At 46.1% G+C, this 24,387-nt stretch overlaps 1 protein-coding gene across 5 annotated transcripts in view; it reads right to left on the reverse strand.

Moving 5' to 3' along the window:
- The window catches only part of dok4 (docking protein 4), a 166,989-nt gene that overhangs the window by 69,442 nt on the left and 73,160 nt on the right, over positions 1-24,387 (reverse strand). For 2 of the 5 annotated variants that reach the window (XM_079667219.1, XM_079667220.1), the window contains exon 1: positions 16,733-20,244. The exons of 1 other annotated variant lie outside the window; for it this stretch is intronic. In XM_079667219.1, coding sequence (XP_079523345.1) covers positions 16,733-18,070 — 1,338 coding nt within the window. In that variant the 5' untranslated portion in view covers positions 18,071-20,244. Of the gene's footprint in view, positions 1-16,732; positions 20,245-20,277; positions 20,434-20,924; positions 21,089-24,387 lie in introns of those variants that run through there. 2 more of the 5 variants (XM_079667221.1, XM_079667223.1) reach the window with 2 other exon arrangements.

Genomic DNA, 24,387 nt, shown 5'->3' on the forward strand with positions numbered 1-24,387 from the left:
GTTGAACATTGTTCAACTTTTGATGCCGATAGATGCTCGTGATGCTTGCAAAGCCATGCCATGCTCCCCACAATGCAGTTCGGCGAAGATTAAAAATCTTCTACGTCACCCCATTCAAGTGAATGGGCGAAGCGTTGAAAGCATTTTTTGATGCCTGTAGTGTAGACGTACAGTAAGAATGTCCTGCTTCAAATCTACCCCATCGATATATTGCACATAAACGATCAGCACAGCCTCGTCTGCTACAGTTGTGGTTTTATCAAGTTGTATGGCAAATGGCCCCTTTCCAAGCTTTTCGAGCAGCTGCAGCTCGCAGTTACTTGCCATCTTCTCAATTCTGTCTTTCACCATATTGTTTGACAGTGGTACAGTTTTTAGCTTCTCCGCGACCTGCGGGCCGCACAGTTTCTCAGCCATCTTATTGCAAGCTAGCTTAATGAACTGCTCGCCAATGTTGTGCGGTTTCTTTGCCTTTGCTATTAAAAGTGCACATTCAAAAGAGGCCTCGCTGCCAGCCCTAACAAACGCTGTTCTAATATCCATTGGCTTGTTTGCCTTTGCAAGGTGTTGTTTCTTTATGAAAAAGTCCCGATCACGCCCGACTGTTTCTGGGTGCATGGTCTGTTGGTGTCTCTTCATTTTGCTGGGTTTCATGCTTTCGTTGGCTAGCTTCTCTCTGCATATCACACACTCTGGGCGGGTTTTGTCCGTTCCCTCCATGAAACTGAAGTTAAGATAGCTCTCTAGGTAGGTCCTCATTTTCTTTTTGATTTCAGATGAGCTGTCATCTCCTTTACATTTTTAGACAAAAATATTCACCTTATGAAGTCGGTCGCTAGCTAGCAAGCGCAGCAAACTGTTATTATTATGAAAGCTGACACAGTAACGTCAATGTTGGCGCCAATCGGAGGAGTATCAGATGAATTGTTTTAATTTGAATTTTAGTTAATCAATTAATTTCTATATTTTATTGTAATGTAGACAAGGCTTTTAGCGCCAATCATGTATTGCGTTACATTATGTAAAAAAAAAAAATGTAAAAAAAAAATTATATGTACATTTTTTTTATTCTAAATATGATATTAGGTCTCAAATCATCTGAGGTCTGGCGCCCCCCCTGCGATTTTTGGCGACCCCCAAGGGGGTCGCGACCCCCAGGTTGGGAACCACTGTGCTAGACGGCAGTAGTGATGGGATTTATGGCTCTTTGAAGGGAGCCGGATCTTATGGCTCCGTTCCTTTCAAAGAGCCGTTCAAAAGAGCCGTTTTTATTTAAGGTGGGCGGGGTTACTAGGTTTATCTGCTAAATAATCACCAGAATAATGATTGACTGTATTGCCAGACCTAATGTCAATAATCTGCATTGTAAACATGACACAAGGTGGCGCCATATCCATGTCATTCATGTCAGTAATACTTGGTGTGAAAGCGGCTATTAAGGTACTACTTTAAATGTACCCTATGTATGTCAATAAAGTTGCCTTGCCTTGAATGAAATTCACGCAACTCTTAATATTAGATACTATTGTGTTTTTAAGTGGCGATGGAGATTATTTGTCGACCCTGCTTTAAGTAGTAGTAGTAGTTTACTAGGACCGCCAGAGGTCGCTGTATACCTAAAACCGCCAACGGGTAAAATGTACCCGCTATAGATTTTCAAGGTACAATGTTCTTCTATTTATCATACAGAACAGTGAGTTTTGATCACACAGGGATGAAACTTATACCAATAGAATCTGTGGACTCTCAGTTTTTCATATGATATAGGTTGTGCAGATAGCATGAAGTTTAAAATATCGCTAAGAGTGCTGATTTAAACGCTGGGTGTTAGACTTGTGTTTTGTTTAGGTACAAATCTCTCTATCTCTCTCTATCGATATATCTGTAATGTTCTGTTCTATGAACATATAATTGTCTACATAAATAGACAACGCGGACTACTTTTCTCATTCCGGGTGTCCATCTTTATTCAACTGGCACGTAATCTGCACACATGCATTACGTCCTCAACGTGAGCTCAGTCATCCAAGATCTTGTATTCTCCAAGATGTACACTATCTATAACTATCTATCTGTCTCTCTCTCTATCCATCTATCAATATATCTATCTATCTATCTATCTATCTATCTATCTATCTATCTATCTATCTATCTATCTATAAGGAACCGCAGTAGACAAAAGGCGTTGCTATAGCAACACGTCATGTTTACGCTGCATTTTCTATGAGGTAAATATTACCCGCTGGCGGATATGGGTATAAATGGCATTTTTTTTGGCGATTTTTTCAATCTGACTTCATATTGACAATTGTTAACAACAGAGGGTGCTACATAACACACTTTCAGGAAAAGTCACGGACTGGGAGACTTTAATATGTAATTGAACGAAAGTTACATACAATCAAAAAACAGCTGCGGGTAAAATTTACCCGTTGGCGGTTCTAGTGTTAAAGGATATTTTGCCTTTACAAATGGTGCGCTTTATCACTGCCTGGGTTTTGGTTGAAGTGCATCCAAGTGATGCTGCGTTTTCGCGTTTGGCTCATTTTCCATCCGAAAAACACGTCGTCTACCTGTCCTGTCACTTGTTATGACTTCTCTCTCTCTCTCGCACGCGTATTCCGTTAAAACCCACTAGGGCTGTAGTAGCGATACACTAATCTCACGATACGATACACGATATTCAGCTCACGATACGATATATATCACGATATTCAGCCAACGATACGATTCGATACGATTCGATATAATTCAATACACTTACATCTTTTTCTGAAAGATTTTAAAGGGACAGTGTTATTTTGGTGACATCTTGTGAGTGTTCCATTGATTTGGATTGAATTAATTCAACTGAAAACTGAAAGCATCAATTATATAATATATGGCTCTGACTAGACAGAGAGTCTACAGCTTGCAAATGCTGTACAAAATGACTCAAAAGATGTGGTGAGAAAATTTGTTTCATTTATTGAAACAGTGCCAACTGTAGCTTACAAGCCTTTGAAACGTAAGTACATAAAGTGCAGTATCACAATGGATAATGGAGAATTAAAAGGTGCAGCGGGTGGCCTGTTCTGAACAGATTATTTTACAGCATTTTTAGCTTAACACAGAATATGATGAGGTAGCCAATAATTCAAGTCACTAAGAACAACATTTAATGTAAAATGTACCTGCCAATAATTCAAGTCCAAAGGAGTAATATTTAAGCCAAAAACACTAAACAGAAAGGCTCCTCTCTACATAACTGCATCTACATTCTCTTCAGATTTTTGTTCAGGAATATAATCTGATCAACGTGGTCTGGGAGAAGTGCACTTCTCTGAGCAGTGACGATGGCCCATTCCCAAACCGCCCCCTACACCCTACCCCTCCGTTTGCGCGTTCACGCGGAGGGTCCGCCATATTGAGGGCTGTTCCAAAGCAACGAGTGTGGAGCGGTGTGGAGGGGGAGTGGGCTATCAAGCCCTCAAACAGAGAGTCTGCAGCGGTGCTGACTTGAGACCGGTCTCTACCTGACCGGAGTCACGCTGTGTGTGTCCGTCAGGAAACAAGCTGTTAACAAGTAGTTCCAGCAAACATCCACTGATAAACTGCGATGTTAACAACCTCATGATAACCTCATATGTTTTTAATTTAGGATTGTACCTGTGTTTAGTCTAGAAAAAGGTAAATGTGTGCATTTTATTATAAAGTTGTGTATATTTACCGACCGTTGCAAAAACTAAGAAGCTTATAAATATCAGGTTTAAAACTAAAAGAGCTTTGAAACACAATGAAAGATGTTCGGAGTTTTATTTGAGTTATTAATTTAAACCTTTTGTCTAAGATGCTGATTTGAAACCGTTGTTACATACAGTTACGGCATTTCCTGTTTCTGCCGGAGAGCGGAGGCCGCCCCAAAGCTTGCTGCTGTATTTACTCCCTCCATCTGACAGGAGGGAGCCTCGTTGAGCTGCGAGTGTGGCTACAGACGGAGTTCACTCCGTCGAGGGAGTGGTTTGGGATTGGGCCGATATCTCCGGCGGTAGAGAAGACCCTCTCTGAAGAGTTTATCGCCGGCCACTAGAGGGCAGTGTCACTGCTGTCGCTGCCTGGTTATGCCGTGCTCTGACCCGGAAGTGCCGAGCGGCCATTTTAGTTCAAACATTGTTCATGCACTCCGCCTCGAGTTGAGACGTTCGTCCACTCATTCATGTAAGACTGTTTCCACTATTATATTATACCATATATTATACTATATATATATTATACTATTATACTACTATACTCTGTTTCGTGGTATATATTTGTGTTGATTGAATTGCATGGATGTAATACTTTGTCAGCTTATCTTGCTGCATTATTCTGTTTTAGGGTGTCGTCATCCTTGTCAATAAATCACCGAAACTGACATTGAGGAGTGTGTTTCTTCATGACGACACCATGGTCGTTGTTGGATGCCCTGTCCCCGGCTGCGAGTTCAAATCCGATGACTTGTCTGAAGCACTCGTCATTGCTATATTGACGATTCATGGATGTAGCCACCAGCACGCAGCGCCTGTCATGGCCGCGCCAGCCCAGGCCCCAGCCCCTCACGGCCCGAGACTCGATCGGCCCAAAGTTGATGTGGGCGTGTCAATAGAGGAATGGAACGTGTTCATCCGCCGTTGGAATGTATTCCGCGCCGGCTCAGGCATAGGGGACGCACAGGCCCCCTTCCAGCTGTTTCAGTGCGCTGGGCCTGTACTTGGAGACAGCCTGTTGAAAGCCGTCCCCGACGCCGTTTCCGGACCCTTGCCAGACCTGATCACCGTCATGCGTTCCCTAGCTGTCATCCCAGTTGCTACATGCGTCCTGCGCACCGAACTACTTCAGTTACGCCAGGAACGCGACGAGACATTCCGCGCATTCGCTGCCAGAGTGCGGGGTAAAGCAGAGACATGCGCATATAATGCGGTATGCGAGTGTGGTAAGGACGTGGACTATACCGACCACATTATCCGCGATGTGCTGCTCAATGGCATCTATGACTCGGACATACGCCGCGAGACGCTAGGGACAACTGACGTCCTGGTCAAGCCAGTTAATGACGTGATTGCACTCGTCGAGAACAAAGAGATGGCCCGTAACGCTCTCCCGTCGTCCTCCCTATCAGCCATGTCGTCATTCCGGCGCTTGAAGACGACTCCACAGGCGAGCCCCGCCCCGAGCCCCGCGGACGGGGCTAAACGTGCCTTGTGTCCGGAATGTAAGAACGTCTTTAACGTCTTCACGGAGGGGCCTCGCGGGTGGAACCCTAAGCCTCACCAGGTGTGCATCGGCTGCTACAGGGCCCGCCGACAACAGAGGCGTCAACAGCCGTCATCCGACAGTCAACAGGCCGCCATGGGGTCGGAGCTGGTATCCCAGGTCTCGTCGGTGCAAGCTGGAGCCCGCCCTGGCCGACGTCGCGGGAGCCTTCGCCGACGCCGCGCCCCTACGTCGCACGGCTGTGTCGACAGGCCTTCACCTATCATACTCGAGCACCACATCTTCTCCAAGGGCGAATGGAGGCGAGCCAGGCTGAGAGACCACCCCCGGGCGTTAATCACCATCTCGATGGACATGCCAGTCGGGCCGAGGGATGGCACCAGCAACCGGGGCTCGGCCGACGGAGCTCGAATATCCGCCGTCGCAGACACTGGCGCGCAGTCGGACCTTTGGTCTCTGGAGGAGTTCCTGGCCTGCGGTTTCGCGCGGGACGACCTGCGACCCGTCAGCCTCAGCCTGTTGGCCGCCAACCGCTCCCCTATAGCCATCGAGGGAGCGTTCTTCGCTAGGCTCTCGACGACCTGCAGCGGGGGCCGTACTACATCCTGCCGTTCCATGGTATATGTGAGCAGCTCAGTCCGGGCCATGTACCTCTCCTACGAGTCGTTGCTCAACCTCGGCCTCTTGCCCAGTAACTTCCCGTCGGACGACGTTGCAAGGGGGCCCAAGGACAGGCGTAGCCCTGACACGGCTGACACGCCAGTCCAGCCCCTGTCCATCAATGCGACGAGGTCAACCAACGGCGGCTGCGTGGGGCCAAGTGACCCCGGGGACGCCCAATGCTCATGTCCTCAGCGCACGGTCCCCCCGGCGCGCCCCGCAGCACTGCCGTTCCCTTGTACGCCAGAGAACAATAACCGGATGAAAGGTTGGCTACTCGGGAGATATGCCTCGTCGACATTCAATACTTGCCCCCATCGGGCACTACCATGCATGGAGGGGCCGCCTATCGAGATGCACGTGGACCCCGCAGCTACGCCTAAGGCATGCCACACCGCGGCTACGGTGCCTCTACACTGGCAGCGGAGGGTTCACGATGACCTCCTGCGGGACGAAGCCCTTGGGGTCATTGAACGCGTGCCGTACGGCGAGCCGGTGACGTGGTGCCATCGTATGGTAGTCACTCGGAAGCACGACGGTTCCCCCCGCAGGACCGTGGACCTCTCCCCCCTCAACAAGTTCTGCCAACGTGAGACCTTCGCCACTGAGTCCCCGTTCCACCTCGCACGCCGCGTCCCGAAGGGCACCTGGAAGACCGTCACGGACGCCTGGAACGGCTACCACAGTGTTCCCCTGCGTGAGTCGGATCGCCACCTCACTACCTTCATCACGCCCTTCGGCCGTTGGCGCTACACCAGGGCACCACAGGGTTTCCTGTCGTCAGGGGATGGCTACAACCGTCGGTTTGACGCCGTCCTCTCGGACTATGAACGCAAGGAACGTTGTGTGGATGACACCATCCACTATGACACCGACCTGGAGCAACACTGGTGGAGGACCATCGACTTCCTGACGCGTGTCGGCCGATCGGGGATCGTGCTGAATCCGGACAAGCTTCAGTTCGCGGAGAGGTGCGTCGACTTCGCTGGCTTCAGGGTGTCGGAATCTACCATCGAACCGCTCCCAAAATACTTGGACGCCATCCGGGACTTCCCCACCCCAGGCTCCACGACGGACATCAGGAGTTGGTTCGGCCTTGTCAACCAGGTGGCTAACTACGCCCAGTTGCGTGACACGATGGCTCCATTTAAGCCGTTCCTCAGCCCACGCTGTGCGTTCCTATGGTCCCCCGTTCTGGAGGAGGCCTTCCAGACGTCCAAGCAAGCCATAATGGAGGCCATCCGCGAGGGCGTGGAGATCTACGACATGCAGAAGCGGACCTGCCTCCGCCCTGACTGGTCCATGCGTGGCATTGGCTACTTCCTGCTCCAGCAACATTGTCACTGTGCCTCGGGCATACCGGACTGCTGTCCAGGAGGGTGGAGGGTCACCCTCGCGGGCTCGCGTTTCCTGTCCCCTGCGGAGCAGCGCTATGCAGCCGTCGAGGGAGAGGCCCTAGCTGTGGCATGGGGCCTGGAACAGACGCGGTACTTCACGCAGGGGTCCGACAACCTCGTCGTGGTCACCGACCATAAGCCGTTGGTGAAAATCTTTGGCGACCGTACGCTGGATGAGATCACAAACTCGCGTCTGTTTAGACTGAAGCAGCGCACCCTCCCATGGCGCTTCGACATTGTGCATCTGCCTGGCAAGAGCAACTATGCCGCTGATGCCACGTCGAGGCATCCTTCCCCCTCGGGTTCAGCGAACGGCCTCTCATTGGGGCTGCCGAGCGGGCCTGACGCCATGGAGTCAGCACTCATGGCCTCCATCCGCGACGACGCACGGGAGCTCGGAGCCGTCTCTTGGCCCCTCCTCGCACGGGAAACAGCGGCTGATGGATGCCTCGGCCACCTCCTCCAACTCATCGAGCAAGAGGGTGGGATTGACGTTAACGACCCTGCCCTGGCGAGTCTGTCATCGGTCTGTGAGTCCGTCTACGCCCAGGACGGCGTCCTGCTCTATCGGGACCGCGTCGTGGTTCCCCCATCCCTCCGTGGGAGGGTCCTTCGGCATCTCCATGCCGCTCACCAGGGGACCTCAGCTATGGGGCAGCATGCCCGAGCCATAGTTTACTGGCCCGGGATGTCCGGGGACATTCAGGCCACCAGGGACGGGTGTGCAGACTGCAACCGCAATGCTCCGTCACAGGCGGCTACACCCCCCCGGCCGTCCCCACCCCCGTCCACGCCATTCGAGGCGGTGTTTGCTGACTTCTTCGACTATGGGGGCCGTCACTACCTAGTTGTCGGGGATCGGCTCTCGGGCTGGGTAGAGGTCCTGAGCTCTACGGCGGGTACTGCCCTGGCGGGCTCAGCTGGCCTGGTCCAACACCTCCGGTCGTTCTTCGCCACCTTCGGCGTACCGGAGGAGCTCTCGAGCGACGGTGGTCCGGAATTCAAGGCGAGCCACACCGAGGACTTCCTCCGCTTATGGCACGTCGAACACCGTGTGTCTTCCGTTAGCTTTCCGCAGTCGAATGGGAGGGCGGAGGTTGCGGTTAAGACTGCTAAGCGCCTCTTGATGTCCAACACCGGCCCGTCGGGCAGCCTTGATCAGGACCGCTTCCTGCGCGCTATGCTGCAGTTGCGTAACACGCCTGACCCCGACTGCGACCTCTCGCCAGCACAGATCATCTTCGGCCGCCCACTTCGTGGCTCGCTCTCCTTCGTGAACCGCCTCGAGAAGTTCTCGAACCCGCATATCCGCCTGCTATGGCGCGAGGCATGGGCGGCGAAGGAGGACGCCCTTCGGACCCGTATGTCCCGTACCACCGAGTCTCTGGGGGCTCACTCGAGACCGCTCCGCCCATTGGCACTCGGCGAAAGGGTATTCCTCCAGAACCAGCAAGGCCCGAGCCCCCACAAATGGGACAGGTCGGGGATCGTGGTGGAGTCGCCGGGCCACGACCAGTATCGGGTCAGGGTTGACGGTTCGGGACGTCTGACACTGCGCAACCGGCGGTTCCTCCGTGCCTACACGCCGGCCACACCCTGCGCCCGCGAGCAGTCGGCTGCGCCGTCGCCGCCGCCCGCTGCCCTGGGTCATCAGCCCCCACCTATCCACCCGGGCTGGGCGACGCCCCAGGGGATTGCTCAGCGGCCGGCTGTCGGGCCCCGCGACTCGGCTATTGGCGCTTCCCCACCGACGCCTGCTGATGGGGCGTCCTCTGACCTCGCTGTTCCTACGGGTGCCTTCCTGGGTGCACCGCTCCCGGTGCCGCAGTCGCCGCCGACGCTGCCCCAGCCGACTCGGCCGGGCCGCTTGAGGAGGCCGCCTGCACGTTACGAGCCCGAGTCTGGCAGCTGGATACGGGATGTAGACCGTTAACCTATTCCGGCCCATAGCTTTCCGGTCTGGGGGGGATGAAGAGTTTATCGCCGGCCACTAGAGGGCAGTGTCACTGCTGTCGCTGCCTGGTTATGCCGTGCTCTGACCCGGAAGTGCCGAGCGGCCATTTTAGTTCAAACATTGTTCATGCACTCCGCCTCGAGTTGAGACGTTCGTCCACTCATTCATGTAAGACTGTTTCCACTATTATATTATACCATATATTATACTATATATATATTATACTATTATACTACTATACTCTGTTTCGTGGTATATATTTGTGTTGATTGAATTGCATGGATGTAATACTTTGTCAGCTTATCTTGCTGCATTATTCTGTTTTAGGGTGTCGTCATCCTTGTCAATAAATCACCAAAACTGACATTGAGGAGTGTGTTTCTTCACTCTCCAGTGTGGTTAATGTTTGCCGCCATTCTCCTGAACCGCTTCGCACTTTCAATCGCAATTTAACAAATGGTTAAACAAATATGATTCTAACCATCTAAGTGTTTGTGAAGAAAAGTTAAAACTGGAAAGCTTAGATATGAGTATTTTATGATTAACAGTGTCAAAAGCCTTTTTTAGGTCAAGAAACACAGCTCCTACAACCAAGCCCGCCTTAACCTGCCATCAGGCCCTGGGGCTGATAGTTTTTATAGGCCCCCTATTTAAACAACAAATCAAAGTCATTTATAGCCTCGGCAGGCTCTGTGATCGCACTTCTCCACTCTGCTCTACACGCGCCTGGTCCTCTCCTCCATATGAGTGACGTATCGGGCCTCCCTCATGTATTTGTCCGGTTGCCGTTGGCTCCCCTCCACGTAGCAAGTCCTCGTCGTCCTCTCCATCTCCTCCAACAGATAATGTCCCTCCTGTCTGTTTTTCCTCTCCCGCTACTCCATCGCTATCAGAACCAGACGGCCTACTTGTCTCCGAGGCCCCGCGGCCGGCACCGCTACCGCTCGGTACAGAACTCATCTGTCCTTCCTCCTCATCCTGGCCTACAGGTTTAAAATAACCTGTAAGCGTCGGCATTTTTTGTAATAGCTGCTTGTCTCGAAACTCCTTTTCCCTCAACAATTTCCTTTTCCGAGCGCCACTCAAACTTTTTCTTCACTCAATCACTCGCAATTTGAATAAGTCACATGTGAAACATATTCTCATTCTGACGTGTGGGTGTTTGTGTATATTTGCGTTTGTGTGTATTGTGTTTGTTTCCCGGGGAAAACCCTCACGAGAAACATCGGCTGTTGTTATGCCTGCTGTGACGTCAAGTTACTCCGTTCTCCGCTTGTAATTATGCCGTTACAAGCTTCAAAGTTGTATTTATCATCTGAATTTGCCGAAACAAGTTTAATATTCTGAAAGCCAAGACTTTGTTTTTTTTTAAATCAGATGAAAACAAACTGTAACGGACCTTGCTGTGTTATCTATCATTACTCTACGTCTTACAATAATAATTTCAGTGGAGGGAGGGGGGCGGCGCTGTGGAACAGCAGAGTGGCGAGGGAGAGCTGTCATCTTCCCTTTACAAGATTCAAAAATGTATTTATCGTGTGATTTTGGAAATGAAAGTTTCCTATTCTGAAAGCCAAGAATTTGTTTATTTAAAAAAAAAAAAAAACACCCGAAATAAAAAAAAAAAGAATTTTTATTTTTATTTTTTAATTTTTTAATTGGCTCATGATAGGCCCCCGATCTCCGTAGGCCCCTGGGCTTCAGCCCAGGTCAGCCCGTGCATTAAGGCGGCCCTGCCTACAACACCACCTTTATCCATTTTTGATTTGATTTGTTCTGTAAAAAAACAGTTGGCGGTCTCTGTTGAGTATTTTGCTCTAAAGCCAAATTGCATTGGATGCAGAGAAAATGTACTAGTGTTTAAATGGTCAATGATTTGCTCAGACACAAGTTTCTCAGCAACCTTTGACACTGTAGGAAGGATACTAATTGGCCTGTAGTTACAGGAAGACATGGGGTCTCCACTTTTAAATATTGGGATAACTATAGCTGGCTTCAGTCAAATTTTAGACTTGATCTGACAAATAAAGTATTATCGTATCGTATCGTATCGCTTCCAAACACTTGGAAACATTCCCTGACTGAAGGAGAGGTTAATCATTTTGGCAATAGGATTAAAAAGTGTTGTGGTGAGATCTTTTAGCATAACCATGTCCATGCCAAGTATATCCTTTGTTCTCGATGCTTTAAGTGATCCAATCACTTTTATAACTTCAGATTCAGTGATATTTCTTATGCTGAAAGCCGGCTCAATTGTATTAAAATAACAAAAATGTGTGCAGTCAGGTGAGAAACACTGTGCAATGGTTGCAACAGAATCAATGAAGTAGTGGTTTAAAACGTCAGCTATGTCAGCTGGATTGTTTATAAACTTTTCATTGACTTTAAGTACAAGCTGTTTTCTTTCCTTATATTTATTTCCAGTGAATAGTTTTAACTGTTTCCAGATCCTTTTAGAATTACCCCCTGCCTTGTCTATTATAGTCAAGAAGAAGTCTGCCTTAGCCTTCCGTAACTTCTTAATGACTTTGTTCCTCAGCATAGCAAAGTGATGCCTGTCATGGCTTAATTTAGTTTTGATTGATTTTTTTAGGACTAGATCACGTTCTTTCATCAGTTTTAAAATATCGTCATTTATCCAAGGGACAGTGTTTTTCTTATTTTTCTGCTTGAATTTGCAATTGAAATCTCTGATAGTGCTCTCTAATGTTTTTGAAAACATTTTACTGTCATCTTCGTGGTCTATTACCAGCAAAAGATCATCCCATTTAATATGTTGAACAGCATTTATAAAGGTCACATATTTGTTTTTGGGAACTCCAAAAGAATCATTTTTCCTGAATGAAGGGCTAAATCGCCTCTTGGTTAGGTTCCTGGCGATTAGAATAATATTGTGGTCAGAGAGACCAGTTAACATATTAAAAGATTTCAAAAGTCTCTCTGGTTTGTTACAAAAAATTAGATCAATTTGTGTCCTGTTGGAATTAGTGATTCTTGTAGGTCCATTGATCAGTTGCACAAGGTCAAAGTTATCGGTTATCTGTTTAAGATTCTTTCTAACAGATTTATCCTCCCAGTTGATGTTAAAATCGCCCATTATAATAACTTCTTTGTTAAAATTACATTCTCTTAATAATTTCCTAAAATTCTCATAAAATTGATTGTTTGAAGAAGGAGGCCGATAGATAGCTATTACAACAAATGACATTTGTCGTGACAAAGTTATATTGACACCAACACATTCTAGTTCATTGCAATTAGACCACTGAATTTCACTACACTGGATGCTATCCTTCACATACACCATAACCCCGCCCCCTTTAGAGCCGCGTCTGGCTCTCCGGTAAATGTTAAAACCGGGCACGTCAAAGGCTGCTGTAGGAGCGGACTCATGAAGCCAGGTCTCAGTTAAACACAGGTAGTCTAGATTAGAGTCCAGTAAAAGATGCTGGATTGCTCACTTTTAGATTTAATGCTTCGTATCTTCATTAATCTAAAGGTCCCTTACTCTGATAAGACCTAATCTCTGCTACATAGAGAAGGCCACATCAGTGTAAGGGGGGAGAAAGAGATGGTTGTTGCGAATGGGACTATGTATAGAGGATCCATAAAGTCCATGAGCCTTTCTGAATTGGGACCAAATTCTTAGGGTGGAAACAACAATCGGGTTATTCGAATATTGAGTTGGCCATCTGGGTAATGTAGATGTAAGCAAAGCCAAGAGTGAGGTATTAGGACAGGATTTGGCTTCAAGCTCACACCAACTCAATGTTGGTTCCTTAGTCCATAGAATTACTTTGTGGATATTGGCTGCCCAATAGTAGTGTCTTATATTTGGAAGCGCTAATCCTCCTGTAGATCTATGTCTTTGTAAAAGCTCTTTCCTAATTCTAGGAGTCTTCCCTTGCCATAAACAAAAGAGGAGATTAGTGTGTCTATTTTACGAAAAAGTGATTTGGGTAGGAAGACTGGCAGACATTGAAAGAGGTACAGGAAGCGAGGGAGAACGTTCATTTTGATACAGTTTACCCTCCCAGCGATAGTTAAATGTAAATTATTCCACCTTTCCAAATCATATTTGAGCTTGTCAATTAGTGGTGGGACGTTATCTTTGTAAAGGTCTGAGAGTTTTCCACTTATATTCACGCCTAAGTACTTAAAATTACTCCTAGACATCTTGAAGGTGATGAGTCTATCGGGGATCTGAAGGGCCAGGTCATTTACGGGGAAGCACTCACTCTTGGAAAGGTTTAGCTTGTACCCTGAGAAGCTTCCGAATCGGGTTAACAGATCTATTATCTGAGGAATGGTAGATATAGGGTTAGAAATTAACATTAGTAAATCGTCAGCGTATAACGAGAGTATGTGTTCAGAACCATATCTGGTAATTCCTTGTGTAAAGCTAGCCAATTTAAGCTCAATTGATGGGGTTCGATTGCCATGGCAAATAAGTAACGGGCTTAGAAGGCAACCCTGGCGAGTACCTCTACCTAGTGTAAAATATTGAGAACTTATCCCGTTAGTACTCACTGAAGCCTTGGGTGAAGAGTATAAAAATGCTATCCACGACACAAATTTGGATCCGAGGCTGAACCTCTTAAGGACCTCAAATAGAAATCCCCACTCCACCTTGTCGAACGCTTTCTCTGCATCCAATGAGACCACCACCTCTGGTGTCTCCTTGGATGCAGGAGAGAGGAGGATGTTGAGAAGGCGACGGATGTTGGAGAAGGAGTATCGGCCTTTCATAAACCCAGTTTGGTCTAATGATATGATGTTTGGCGTGACTGATTCAAGGCGTAAGGCTAGTATTTTAGCCAGGATCTTATAGTCCGCATTCAGAAGGGAGATGGGGCGATAGGAGCCACATTCAGAATTATCCTTGCCTGGTTTTAATAATACAGTTACTACCGCCTCAGTCAGAGTGTGTGGCAACGTTCCCCGGTCCAGAGAGTCCTCGAACATTCAGAAAAGAAGGGGGGACAATTTATCAATAAATTGTTTATGAAACTCAATTGGATAGCCGTCTGGGCCCGGGGCCTTGCCACTCTGGATCAGCCTGATCGAGTCAGCTATTTCACTAGGCTTTAGAGGTTGATCCAACTCACCCTCCTGAGCAGGTGTTATGGAAGGAAATTCCAGATCATCCAAGAATTTAGTTTTGTTCGCATTATCGACCAGAGCTTTTGAGGCATATAGTCCAGAGTAAAAGGTTTTAAAGGTGTTCTTGATAACAGATGGGATTGTTGTGAGTTCACGAGTAGGGGTCCGTATTTTTTTAATTTGTTGGGAAGCCGACTGGCTCTTAATTTTGTGCACTAGGAGACGACCCGCCTTCTCCCCATGTTCATACTGAAATCCACGCGATGTTAAAAGCAATTTCTCAGTCTCTTGCGTTGAAAGTAAATTGTAGTCCATCTGAAGATTTTGCCTTTCTTTATCTAGTTCAGGGGATGGACATGTTGAGAGTTGGCTATCTAGTTTTGCTATACTGCCCAAAGGTTCTAACTGTTTTTTCTTTTTCATTTTGGTTTGCCTTGCAGAGTAAGAGATAGTCTCTCCTCGGATCACTGCTTTTAACGTCTCCCACAAAAGAGATGGTGATATCCCATCAGACATATTGGTTATAAGGAAATCATCAATAGCTTTAGAGATTGTTTCACAGAATCGATCATCTTTTCACAGTGTACAATTTAGTCTCCAGGGGGGACGTGTCTTTTGTAACAGTGTGAATGAGAGGTCAAGTAACAATGGGGCGTGGTCAGATATCACTATAGGTGAGTATTCTATGCTTTTGACAGCGGGAAGAAAATAGTTATCGATAAAAAAATTGTTGATTCTCGAGAATGTTTTGTGAACCAAGGAGTAGAAAGAAAACTGTTTCGCTTTGGGGTGGAGAGAGAACGCCATGGGTCCACACATCCTGTTTGACTCATAAATAGTGAGATGGCTTTAGCCATTTTAGGGGGGAAGTCCCGTTTTGGGCTAGATTTGTCTAAACGCGGGTCCATTGTACAGTTGAGATCACCGCCCAAAATAAAATGTAGGGAGTTTAGGTTGGGTATTGATGATATCACCTTTCCCATGAATGCTTCATCATCCCAGTTGGGCGCATATAGATTGGCGATAACAACCTTGACATTAAGGGAACCAGAGACTATTACAAAGCGACCTTGAGGATCCGCTATAACCTTAGTCGGGCTGAACTGTATTTTTGTATGCATCACAATAGCTGCGCCTCTTGCTCTACTACTGAAATTGGAATGAAAGGTTTGGCCAACCCATGATGCATTTAACCTATGGTGGTCCTTGGTGGTCAGATGAGTTTCTTGTAAAAAGGCAATTTCAGTTTTAAGGTGTTTTAAGTGGGGCATTCATGCCCTTACATTTCCAGGAGACAAGTCTTAGACATGCTTCACCATTTCCTGTTACATTAACCATCATCAAAATTTGACCCAGAAGTATATGAAGAGGTGGTATTGTGCCTATTTAATGGAAAGCAGGAGAAACGAACAACAAAAATACAAAAAACAAAAATAAACATAGTAGGACCTAACACCCAAATTCTCCCCCCAAAAAAATGCCCTCAAAAAGGAGAGTCAAACACACATTCCCTTTCCTAAGCGTGTTCCTAAAATGAGAACTAGCAGCAGGCAGCGCCATATAGACTGAGCGTTACGTCATCTCCGTTCACTCCAATGGACCACTTTTTTACAGCAATGGCGGATCGTGGAGCCTCTCAATCGTTCCCCGGAAGTTAGCGCCAAGGCTAGCAGAGCTGTAGAGTTGCAGCATAATAGACCGTTCGTGACGGACTTTTAAAGGTAAGAAGAAGTTTAAAGATTTATATTGCGGATATTATCAGTACATCTGATTCAAATTAACATGTGTATTAAAGGATGTCAGTGGATTATCCCTAAATTAGTAGATTTAGGGAACGTTAAACTTTACAGATAACAGATTTAAGCTAGGATACCATACCATAGTACCCTACACTATACCATAGTGGTTGAATACACAGTATTAGGAAACACGTTACTTACTGGACATGTTATACTCATTACATACTGTATATAAAATATGACCAAGAATGTGAGACAACTTTATAGAAATTCATATCACATCTGTTACTGATGCCATTTGTCATACTTTGTTAAACTCACAAATAATAAAGTTCCATAACTTCAGTTGGGAGCAAAGACCACACCTTATCTCCCCAAGGCAATTTCCCATCCAATAGGTGTGCTATATAGGTGTGTATAACCCTTTCTCCTGTCTGTTACTCCCTCTTTCAGCACAAGAACCAGAGAGGGATTCAATGGAGCCTGAATACCTGCACTGAGACCCTCACCCTGCACCCTGAGTCTCAACTCTCAGTGTTTTTCAAGCCTTTCCCTGTTTTTTTGTATTAAACAAAACATTAAGCTTTCCCAATGGTGTGGTTTTCGTTTTGTGAAAAAGTGCAAATGCAGTGTTTGTATATAATTACCTCACATATGTTTTTGCTGTTGGTCGTGAAATTGCTCCTGCTGACTTGAGCCAGCCATTTTTTCCTCCGCTCTGTGTCAGTGGGGAAGCCGTACATTCGTACTCCTTTCTCGGAGCGATTTGAGCATCCCCAGGCAGCACAGCAAACCATGGTGGCGACTAGGAGGCAGCACAGCAAACCAGGACAAGCAGGGATGACATCAGCTGCAGATGCAGTGGGATTGCTCACATCCCTGGTGAGTTCCTCAAATGGAGCTAACACCTCAGCTGTCTTCTCCATCAGGGTCCACTGGTTGGCTGTCAGTGTGGCTGGCAGGCTGTAGTCAGCTGCATACACAGAGAGAGCCCACTTATGCTCCAGGATGCTCTGCAGCATGTAGAGGCTGCTGTTCCATCTCACTTGCACGTCCTGCTGTAGACGCTTGACGTCCATCTTCAGATCCTTCTGGATATTTTCCAGCCGGGAATAGGCCAACGGGGAATGTTTGAAATGGCCAACAATTTTCCTCGTGGTGGCCAGTGCGTCTATGACGCTGCGCTGAGACAGCAGACCCTCATGCACAGCAAGTTGGAGCGTGTGTGCAACACAGCCCACACTCGTTATTTCCATATCATCCATGGCTTTCACCATATTTCGCGCGTTCTCCCGCAAAATGACATGGACCCGAGGCTTATCTATTCCCCAACTGTTAAGCATCCCCTCGACGGCCTCTCTCACACGATCTGCTGTGTGAGATCCGCGAAAGTTCTGAGCGTGCAAGGTCGCATGTCGTAAATTAAACTGCGAGTCGATCCACTGTGCAGTGAAGCTAAGGAGTGACATTGGACACACAGAAGAACTCCATATGTCTGTGGTAAACCCGAAAGCAGGCACGTCTGTTAACAGGGCTTGCAGGTGGCCACGAAGCTTGTTATGAAGGGCAGGCAGAGCTTTCTCTGTAAAGAAATGACGAGAAGGCAACTCGTAACGTGGCTCCAAGTGCTCCATGAGACGGCGAAACCCCACGTTCTCCACCACAGATAACGGCTGGTCATCCAACGCGAGGAATTCAGCTATCTTGGCTGTTATTTGTTTGGCCTTGTCACTGTTCTGGGACAGTTTCTCTTTCCTTTTCAAAGTCTCAGAAAGTGTTGGTTGTTTTAGTGCCTTTGCCCGAGTGGTCGATGTGTACTCCTCGTGTTCCTCTTGGTGTTTGTTTCTCAGGTGGCGTATAAGATTGGTCATGTTGAATGAGGCTCTGTTCTTTCCACCACGCGGAACCTCCGCCTCGCAAACATTGCATTTGGCTGTTACACTGCCTTCGCTTTCAATTTTAAAATAGTTCCAAACTCCTGACATTTTCTGTGTCCCGAGTCACCAGCTGAACGTAGCCTCTCGTTAGCTTACTGCTACTATTAGACACTGCACCCTGCCCACTCGGTTGCCAGATTTGAGAGAAATAAGCAACCAGGTATATGAAAACAAGCCCAAAAGAAGCAACACATACATGATGTTGTGTAATTTTAAACCAAAACTAAGGCCTCAGGATGACTTTAAGATGTGAACATGGTCATTTTTGTTTTGTAACATTAAATAAAATTATACAAATATTTTATAAAAAAACATTTTCTTTTCCCGATCCCCGATCTCCTTGCTCCCGATTCCGATTGATTCTGATCTTTAGAAAATCACGTGATCGGCCCCGATCACGTGATCGGATCGGGACATCCCTAATTATTATGTTTTTGTTCCCTCCTGGCCAGTTTTGATTTGTATTTTGTATTTATCTATAAATGTTTGTTGTACCTACTTTTACAGGTAATACACTAGTTGAATTAGGTAGATGCATAAACTAAACACTTGAAGTGAATAATGCCTGCTGCCTTGGTTAGCCTTACTTTACTTTTCTTTATCAAGATACTAAATTGTTACTGCATTTTGACTTCACTTTCTGTCATTGTTTATTGGATGCTGTTGAATAAACCAAATGAAACAGAATAGAAATAGAGATTTTTTTTCCCGGGGTGCTGTTGAGAGGGTGTCCCACACAAACATACTCCTTGTCCCACATTTGGTTTGTTGGGACCTGGTCACCCTACAAGTGGCTAATGAACTGACAAACACCATGGTTCATGTAACAACTTGGTTGGAATAATGCTGTTTGCAACTAAATATTTGTAAAACAGTATGCATCTTCTTCACCAAAACAAAGTCCTCTTGTGTTGCGCCAGATGTTTTTGTGTCAGGGGAGAGGCTACAGGTGGTGTCAGAATACAAATACCTTGGAGTCATGATTGATTCAACACTCAATTTCAAGGCTCAGGTTAAAAAAATATGTAATAGGGTCAAATTCAGTCTGTCGAATTTAAGGTTCACCAGAGATTACATGTCAATTGAGGCATCTCTGATGTACACACACTCTATGGTTCTCTCACACATCACCTACTGTTTAACTACATGTTCACATGCCAGTACAACAACATTAAAACCACTGGAGTCATTGTACAAACAAACACTCAAAATACTGGACCAAAAATCTGTTTTTTCGCATCACTGCCCAATACTCTAAAAATACAACTTGCTAAGCTGGGAAAACCTGATTAAACATGCAAATGCTTGCCTTTTTTACAAGATTGTCAATGGCCTTACCTCACCTCCTCTTAGACAGTTTATTAACATACAACTGCAACTAGGGTAACAAGAGGTGCAGCGAGAGGAGATAGCATTATTCCACTCAGAAAAAGTTATTTCAGTCAGTCTTCATTTTCTGTTAAAGCTGCTCAGCAATGGAACTCAATCCCACCTCCAATCAGAGACCAGACCACATTCACTTTATTTAAATCAAAACTCAAAATATGGTTAGTGAGGAATCAGCTCTGCCAACACTGACCCAATTTTCTGCTCCTTACAACCCACTGCCTGTGTTTTAACATGTTCTTTTGTTTTGTTTTATTTGTTTTATATTAATGTTCTGTATTTTAAATTGTTTTATTTAAGTATCCCAGTAATGTCTGTTGCATGTTTTAAATGTATTGTATTTACTTGTTTTAGGTTGACTTTTAAAATCTGTCCAGGGACTATAGATGAAAAATAGCCTCTTGGCTAACTCTGGTACATTTACAGAAATGTTCATTAATGTGCACTGTCCCTGTTAAATAAATGAATAAATTAATTAATTAATAAAATTAATAATGTTTTCGGTAGCTTTAGCCAACTCTCTGACAAATGTTGCCTTCCAGGCACTCATCTATTTCGCTACTTCCAGGTCCGAAACTGGGTTAAACTAAATAACCCTTCCTTCCCCAATATCCCTCCGGATTCAATAATTGATTCAATTCTGGATTTAAAGAATTTACAATTCCGTCTCCCGTCCCACAGAAACATCGCTTTGTAAAATCAAACAAGATTGGGAAGAGGAACTAGTCCAAGCAATAGATGATGAGGTCTGGGATGGCGCATTAGCGAGAGTGAACAATAGTTCTCAATCTTATACAACTAAAAGTTGTCCACCGTATCTATTACACCAACTCTAAACTCTCCAAAATATACCCAAATCTCACGGATACCTGTAACAGATTCCACACGTCACCAGCAAACATGACTCATGGCTCATGGCTGGAGAGGACGCTGGCGTTGACTGTTCGCCGCTTCTCCGCCTCTGTCAACCTCTATCACCCTCAGCTACCATTCGTTCTTCAAACTTTCGAATTGGACCACTGCCCTGCATTACACATCTTGAATGCAATGCACATTGTTTTTAAATTTTTACTTATTTTGGACTTCTGCCTCCGTTGCTGGCTGTAGCCGGCTGCCCTCACGTAGCCATCAAAGTGCCGGGTGGCTATTGCTATCTGCTACATCGCCTACTGTCTGTCTCCGTCCCACGCAACAACCTTGGACTCTCTCTGCCTCCTGCCTTCATCTCTGGGGTGCATCTGTCCCGTCCCGCTGCTCACATCCTCCTGCCATGTCGTGGATCTTCCTCGTCTCCAAAACAATCCTCCACCTCTGTGAACCTAGCCCGCTAGCTGCTATCGCTGCCATCACACTGCTCCCAGCCATTCCGCCTGTCATCATGCTGAAATACTCCATCTCACAGCTGCTGTCATTGACCAACTCCTCCACTCCGTCTTCCATCTCAGTCATCAGACATCTTGGACTCCTTCGTCGACCCCGCTACATTCCCCGAAGCACCCGCCGCAGTTTTGTTTACCTTCAGCACGGATAATCCATTGCATCCATCTGCTCCACGCGACGCACTGTTGCACACCTGGTGCGTCATCAGAACGCAACTCCTACTGCTCCTCTTACACTCTCCCCTGCTCACGTACACTCCCAGCTGCACGGAATACCTGGAGCGGATCCCACTCCCCTCCGCCTCCCAACACATATAACAAGCAATTTCTCCCCACCATCAAGCCCCCCTCCTCTGCTCCACTGCCCCCCCTCTCATGCCCACCCCTGCGCTGCTAACCTAGACAACCTCATACCTCTCCAGCCTGCCACCACCCCTCCAACCCCCCACTTGACCAATTTTGCCCTCCTAAATATACGGTCACTCAACAATAAAGCCCACATCCTTCACGAACTCATCCTGGACAAATCCATCGACTTCCTTCTGCTCACTGAAACCTGGCAACAACCCAATTACTTCTTCTCGCTCAATCAAACATCCCCCCCTGGTTTTAATTACATCACTAAACCCCGCCCCTCACCCAGTGGTGGTGGGCTGGCTGTCATCTACAACCAGAACATCCGGACTAAAGAACTCACCCTCCCCTCAGTACCATCCTTCAAATTTCTCGCCTTCAAAATCCCTCCCTCACTGACAGTTATCCTCATTTACCGCCCCTCTAAACCAAACCCCTCTTTCCTCTCTGATCTCACTGAACTCCTAACCATTGCTTCATCCCTCTCCCCACGTCTGTTACTCCTCGGCGACCTTAACATCCACATGGACTCCACCACCTGCAAACACGCTTCTGAATTTTCCTCCCTTCTGGACAATCTCTCATTTACACAACATGTCACCTTCCCCACCCACGATAAAGGACACATCCTTGACCTTGTCTGCTCCACCAACCTCACAGTACTCGACCTCCACCCCTGCCCCTTTCCCCTCTCTGACCACAAACTCATACAGTTCAACACCGCCTCCCCCCCCCCCCCCCCCCCCCCCCCATCCAGGAACCTCACTTTCCGTAATTTACGCTCTGTCGATCGCCAGCACCTCTCCGACCTGCTATCCTCTACTCTCCTCCTGGACTCGAACCTCAGCTCACCCGATGATCAACAAGTTTTATTTATGTTTAATTGGAGAAAGTTCTGACACATCCAGTCATTGATTTGTTCAATGCACTTACTCAGTGTTTGAATTGGAGCATAGTCTCCTGGTGAAATTGTTGCGTACATTTCTGTATCATCCACATAGCTATGGTAACTCATTTTGTTGTTCTTCATTATCTGAGCCAGTGGTAGCATGTAGATGTTAAAGAGAAGAGGCCCAAGATGGAGCCTTGAGGTATCCCACATGTAATATTTGTCAACTCAAATGTATATTTACTAATGCTGTCAAAATTATGGCGTAAACGGCGGTAATTAATTTTTTGAATTAATTGCGTTAAAATATTTAATGCATTTAACGCATGTGCAGAATGACCCGCCCCATACATCCCAACAGTGGCAGCACCAGGGTATGGCTTGGGTAGGCTACACCCATACCAAGAAATGGCTTAGCCCCATCATGAAAAATGATGTTAAAGTAAGCAAAATAAAGTCCGCCAACTCGCGCCGAGAATTGCACAGACAGCAGTTTGTAAGATTGATTTCAGTAGCCCCTTGTCTGGAAATACCAAAGACCAGAAACGGTTTTGAAAAATGTTGTCACGTAGTGATCGTCTTCTCAATAGAACATCTTTGATCATGTCTTCTGGCCAATCAGAATCAAGATAACGGCGTGGTGTTGTTGCAGGAAGTCCCGACGGAGAATACTTTTGCTGTAGTACAGGGGTGCACATCATAGATATATATATCTATGGTGTACATAACTGGTACGCAGGTACGCATGCGCATTTGGGTACCGACGTACTTGTGAAGCTTTTCCAGAAGGCGGTTAGATCACCGGACCACAGAGTCGGTCTCCGTGTGCACAGACAGGGCTGCTGTTAACGTCGGTCTGTACAAAGGAATTGTGCCAAAACTACGCCAACCGGCTGCGGAGGGAGCCTCCCCCCCCCTCCCCCCTTCACTGGAGAACTGCGCTAAAACAGCTGATCACAACGTTCACCCCCCACCCCCAACACGTAATGAAATAAGACCCCACGGTTTGATGATTGATAGGTGTGTGGGGTGTCTTCCATTTTCACACACAGAACAATGTTATAATAAACATTCGTATAATGTATGTTAAATGGATATATCCGCCTTCTTTCATTTATCTTTCCATTCCCACAATATACATGGCATATTTTGGACATAGTTCGAATGGTGATTAATCATGATTAATGAATTTTTAAGCTGTGATTAATCTGATTAAAATTTGTAATCGTTTGACAGCCCTAATATTTGCCTATAGAAACAAAGTTTTTTCTGTCCTTCAAGTAGGATTCAAACCATTTTAGAACTGTTTCCGAAAGTCCCACCCAGTTTTCTAGTCGGTCTAGTAATATGTTGTGGTCAACAGTGTCAAACGCAGCACTGAGATCTAATAATACTAACACTGAAGTTCTGCCACTGTCTGTGTTTAAGTGGATTTCATTGAAGACCTTTACAAGAGCAGTCTCAGTGCTGTGGTTTGGACGAAAGCCTGACTGGAACACATTGAAACAGTTATTTAAATGCAAGAAATTACTCAACTGTTGAAAAACAACTTTTTCAATGATTTTACTTAGAAATGGCAGGTTTGGTATGGGCCTGTAATTGTTCATCACCGAAGCATCTAGATTATTCTTTTTTCGGATCGGTTTAATGACTGCAGTTTTCAGGGCCTGTGGAAAAATACCTGAGTGAAGAGATTTGTTTACTATATGAAGTAGATCTGAGGCCATGCAAGGCAAAACATCTTTGAAAAATCCTGTTGGAATAATATCAAGGCAGCAGGAGGAGGATTTCAGAAGTTGAATAATGTCCTCAAGGTTAATTAATTTGATGGAATTGTGTCATGATGTTTGAATTGATATTAGGTGGTGTTAGAAATTAAAATCAATGTTTTAATGGGGAAATGTAGTTTAAACATGCCATCAGTTTTAACGCTCTTTTATACTGAAAAACCAGAAATTCTTGTGCACAAGCTGTTAAGCTTTTATTCTGAAAATCCTTCATCTACGGTTAGCATTTAGCATGTGGCTAATATACGATTTCCTAAAGAGGTGAATTTAGTAGCGAAATGATATGGAGTGGTGCAAACCGAAGCCTATTGATTTAACACTACAACTATAGATGTCGAGATACTACCATGCTGAATATTAAATGAAGGTACAGTTTATTTGAATACATTATTGTTTACAGACGAGAGTAGCATGTGACAACATCCGGAATGACCGGAAACCAAACGAGCCGAGAAGTATTTTTTAGAGTATTGATTACAGCGTTTAGAATGTGTTAAATGAAAAGTGATGAAAGAGAATATGAGGAGAAAAGGCGTGTTAAGCATATATTGAATGTGAAAAGAACCAATC

The sequence above is a fragment of the Notothenia rossii genome (genome assembly GCF_949606895.1).
Source record: "Notothenia rossii genome assembly, chromosome: 2".
NCBI lineage: Eukaryota > Metazoa > Chordata > Actinopteri > Perciformes > Nototheniidae > Notothenia > Notothenia rossii.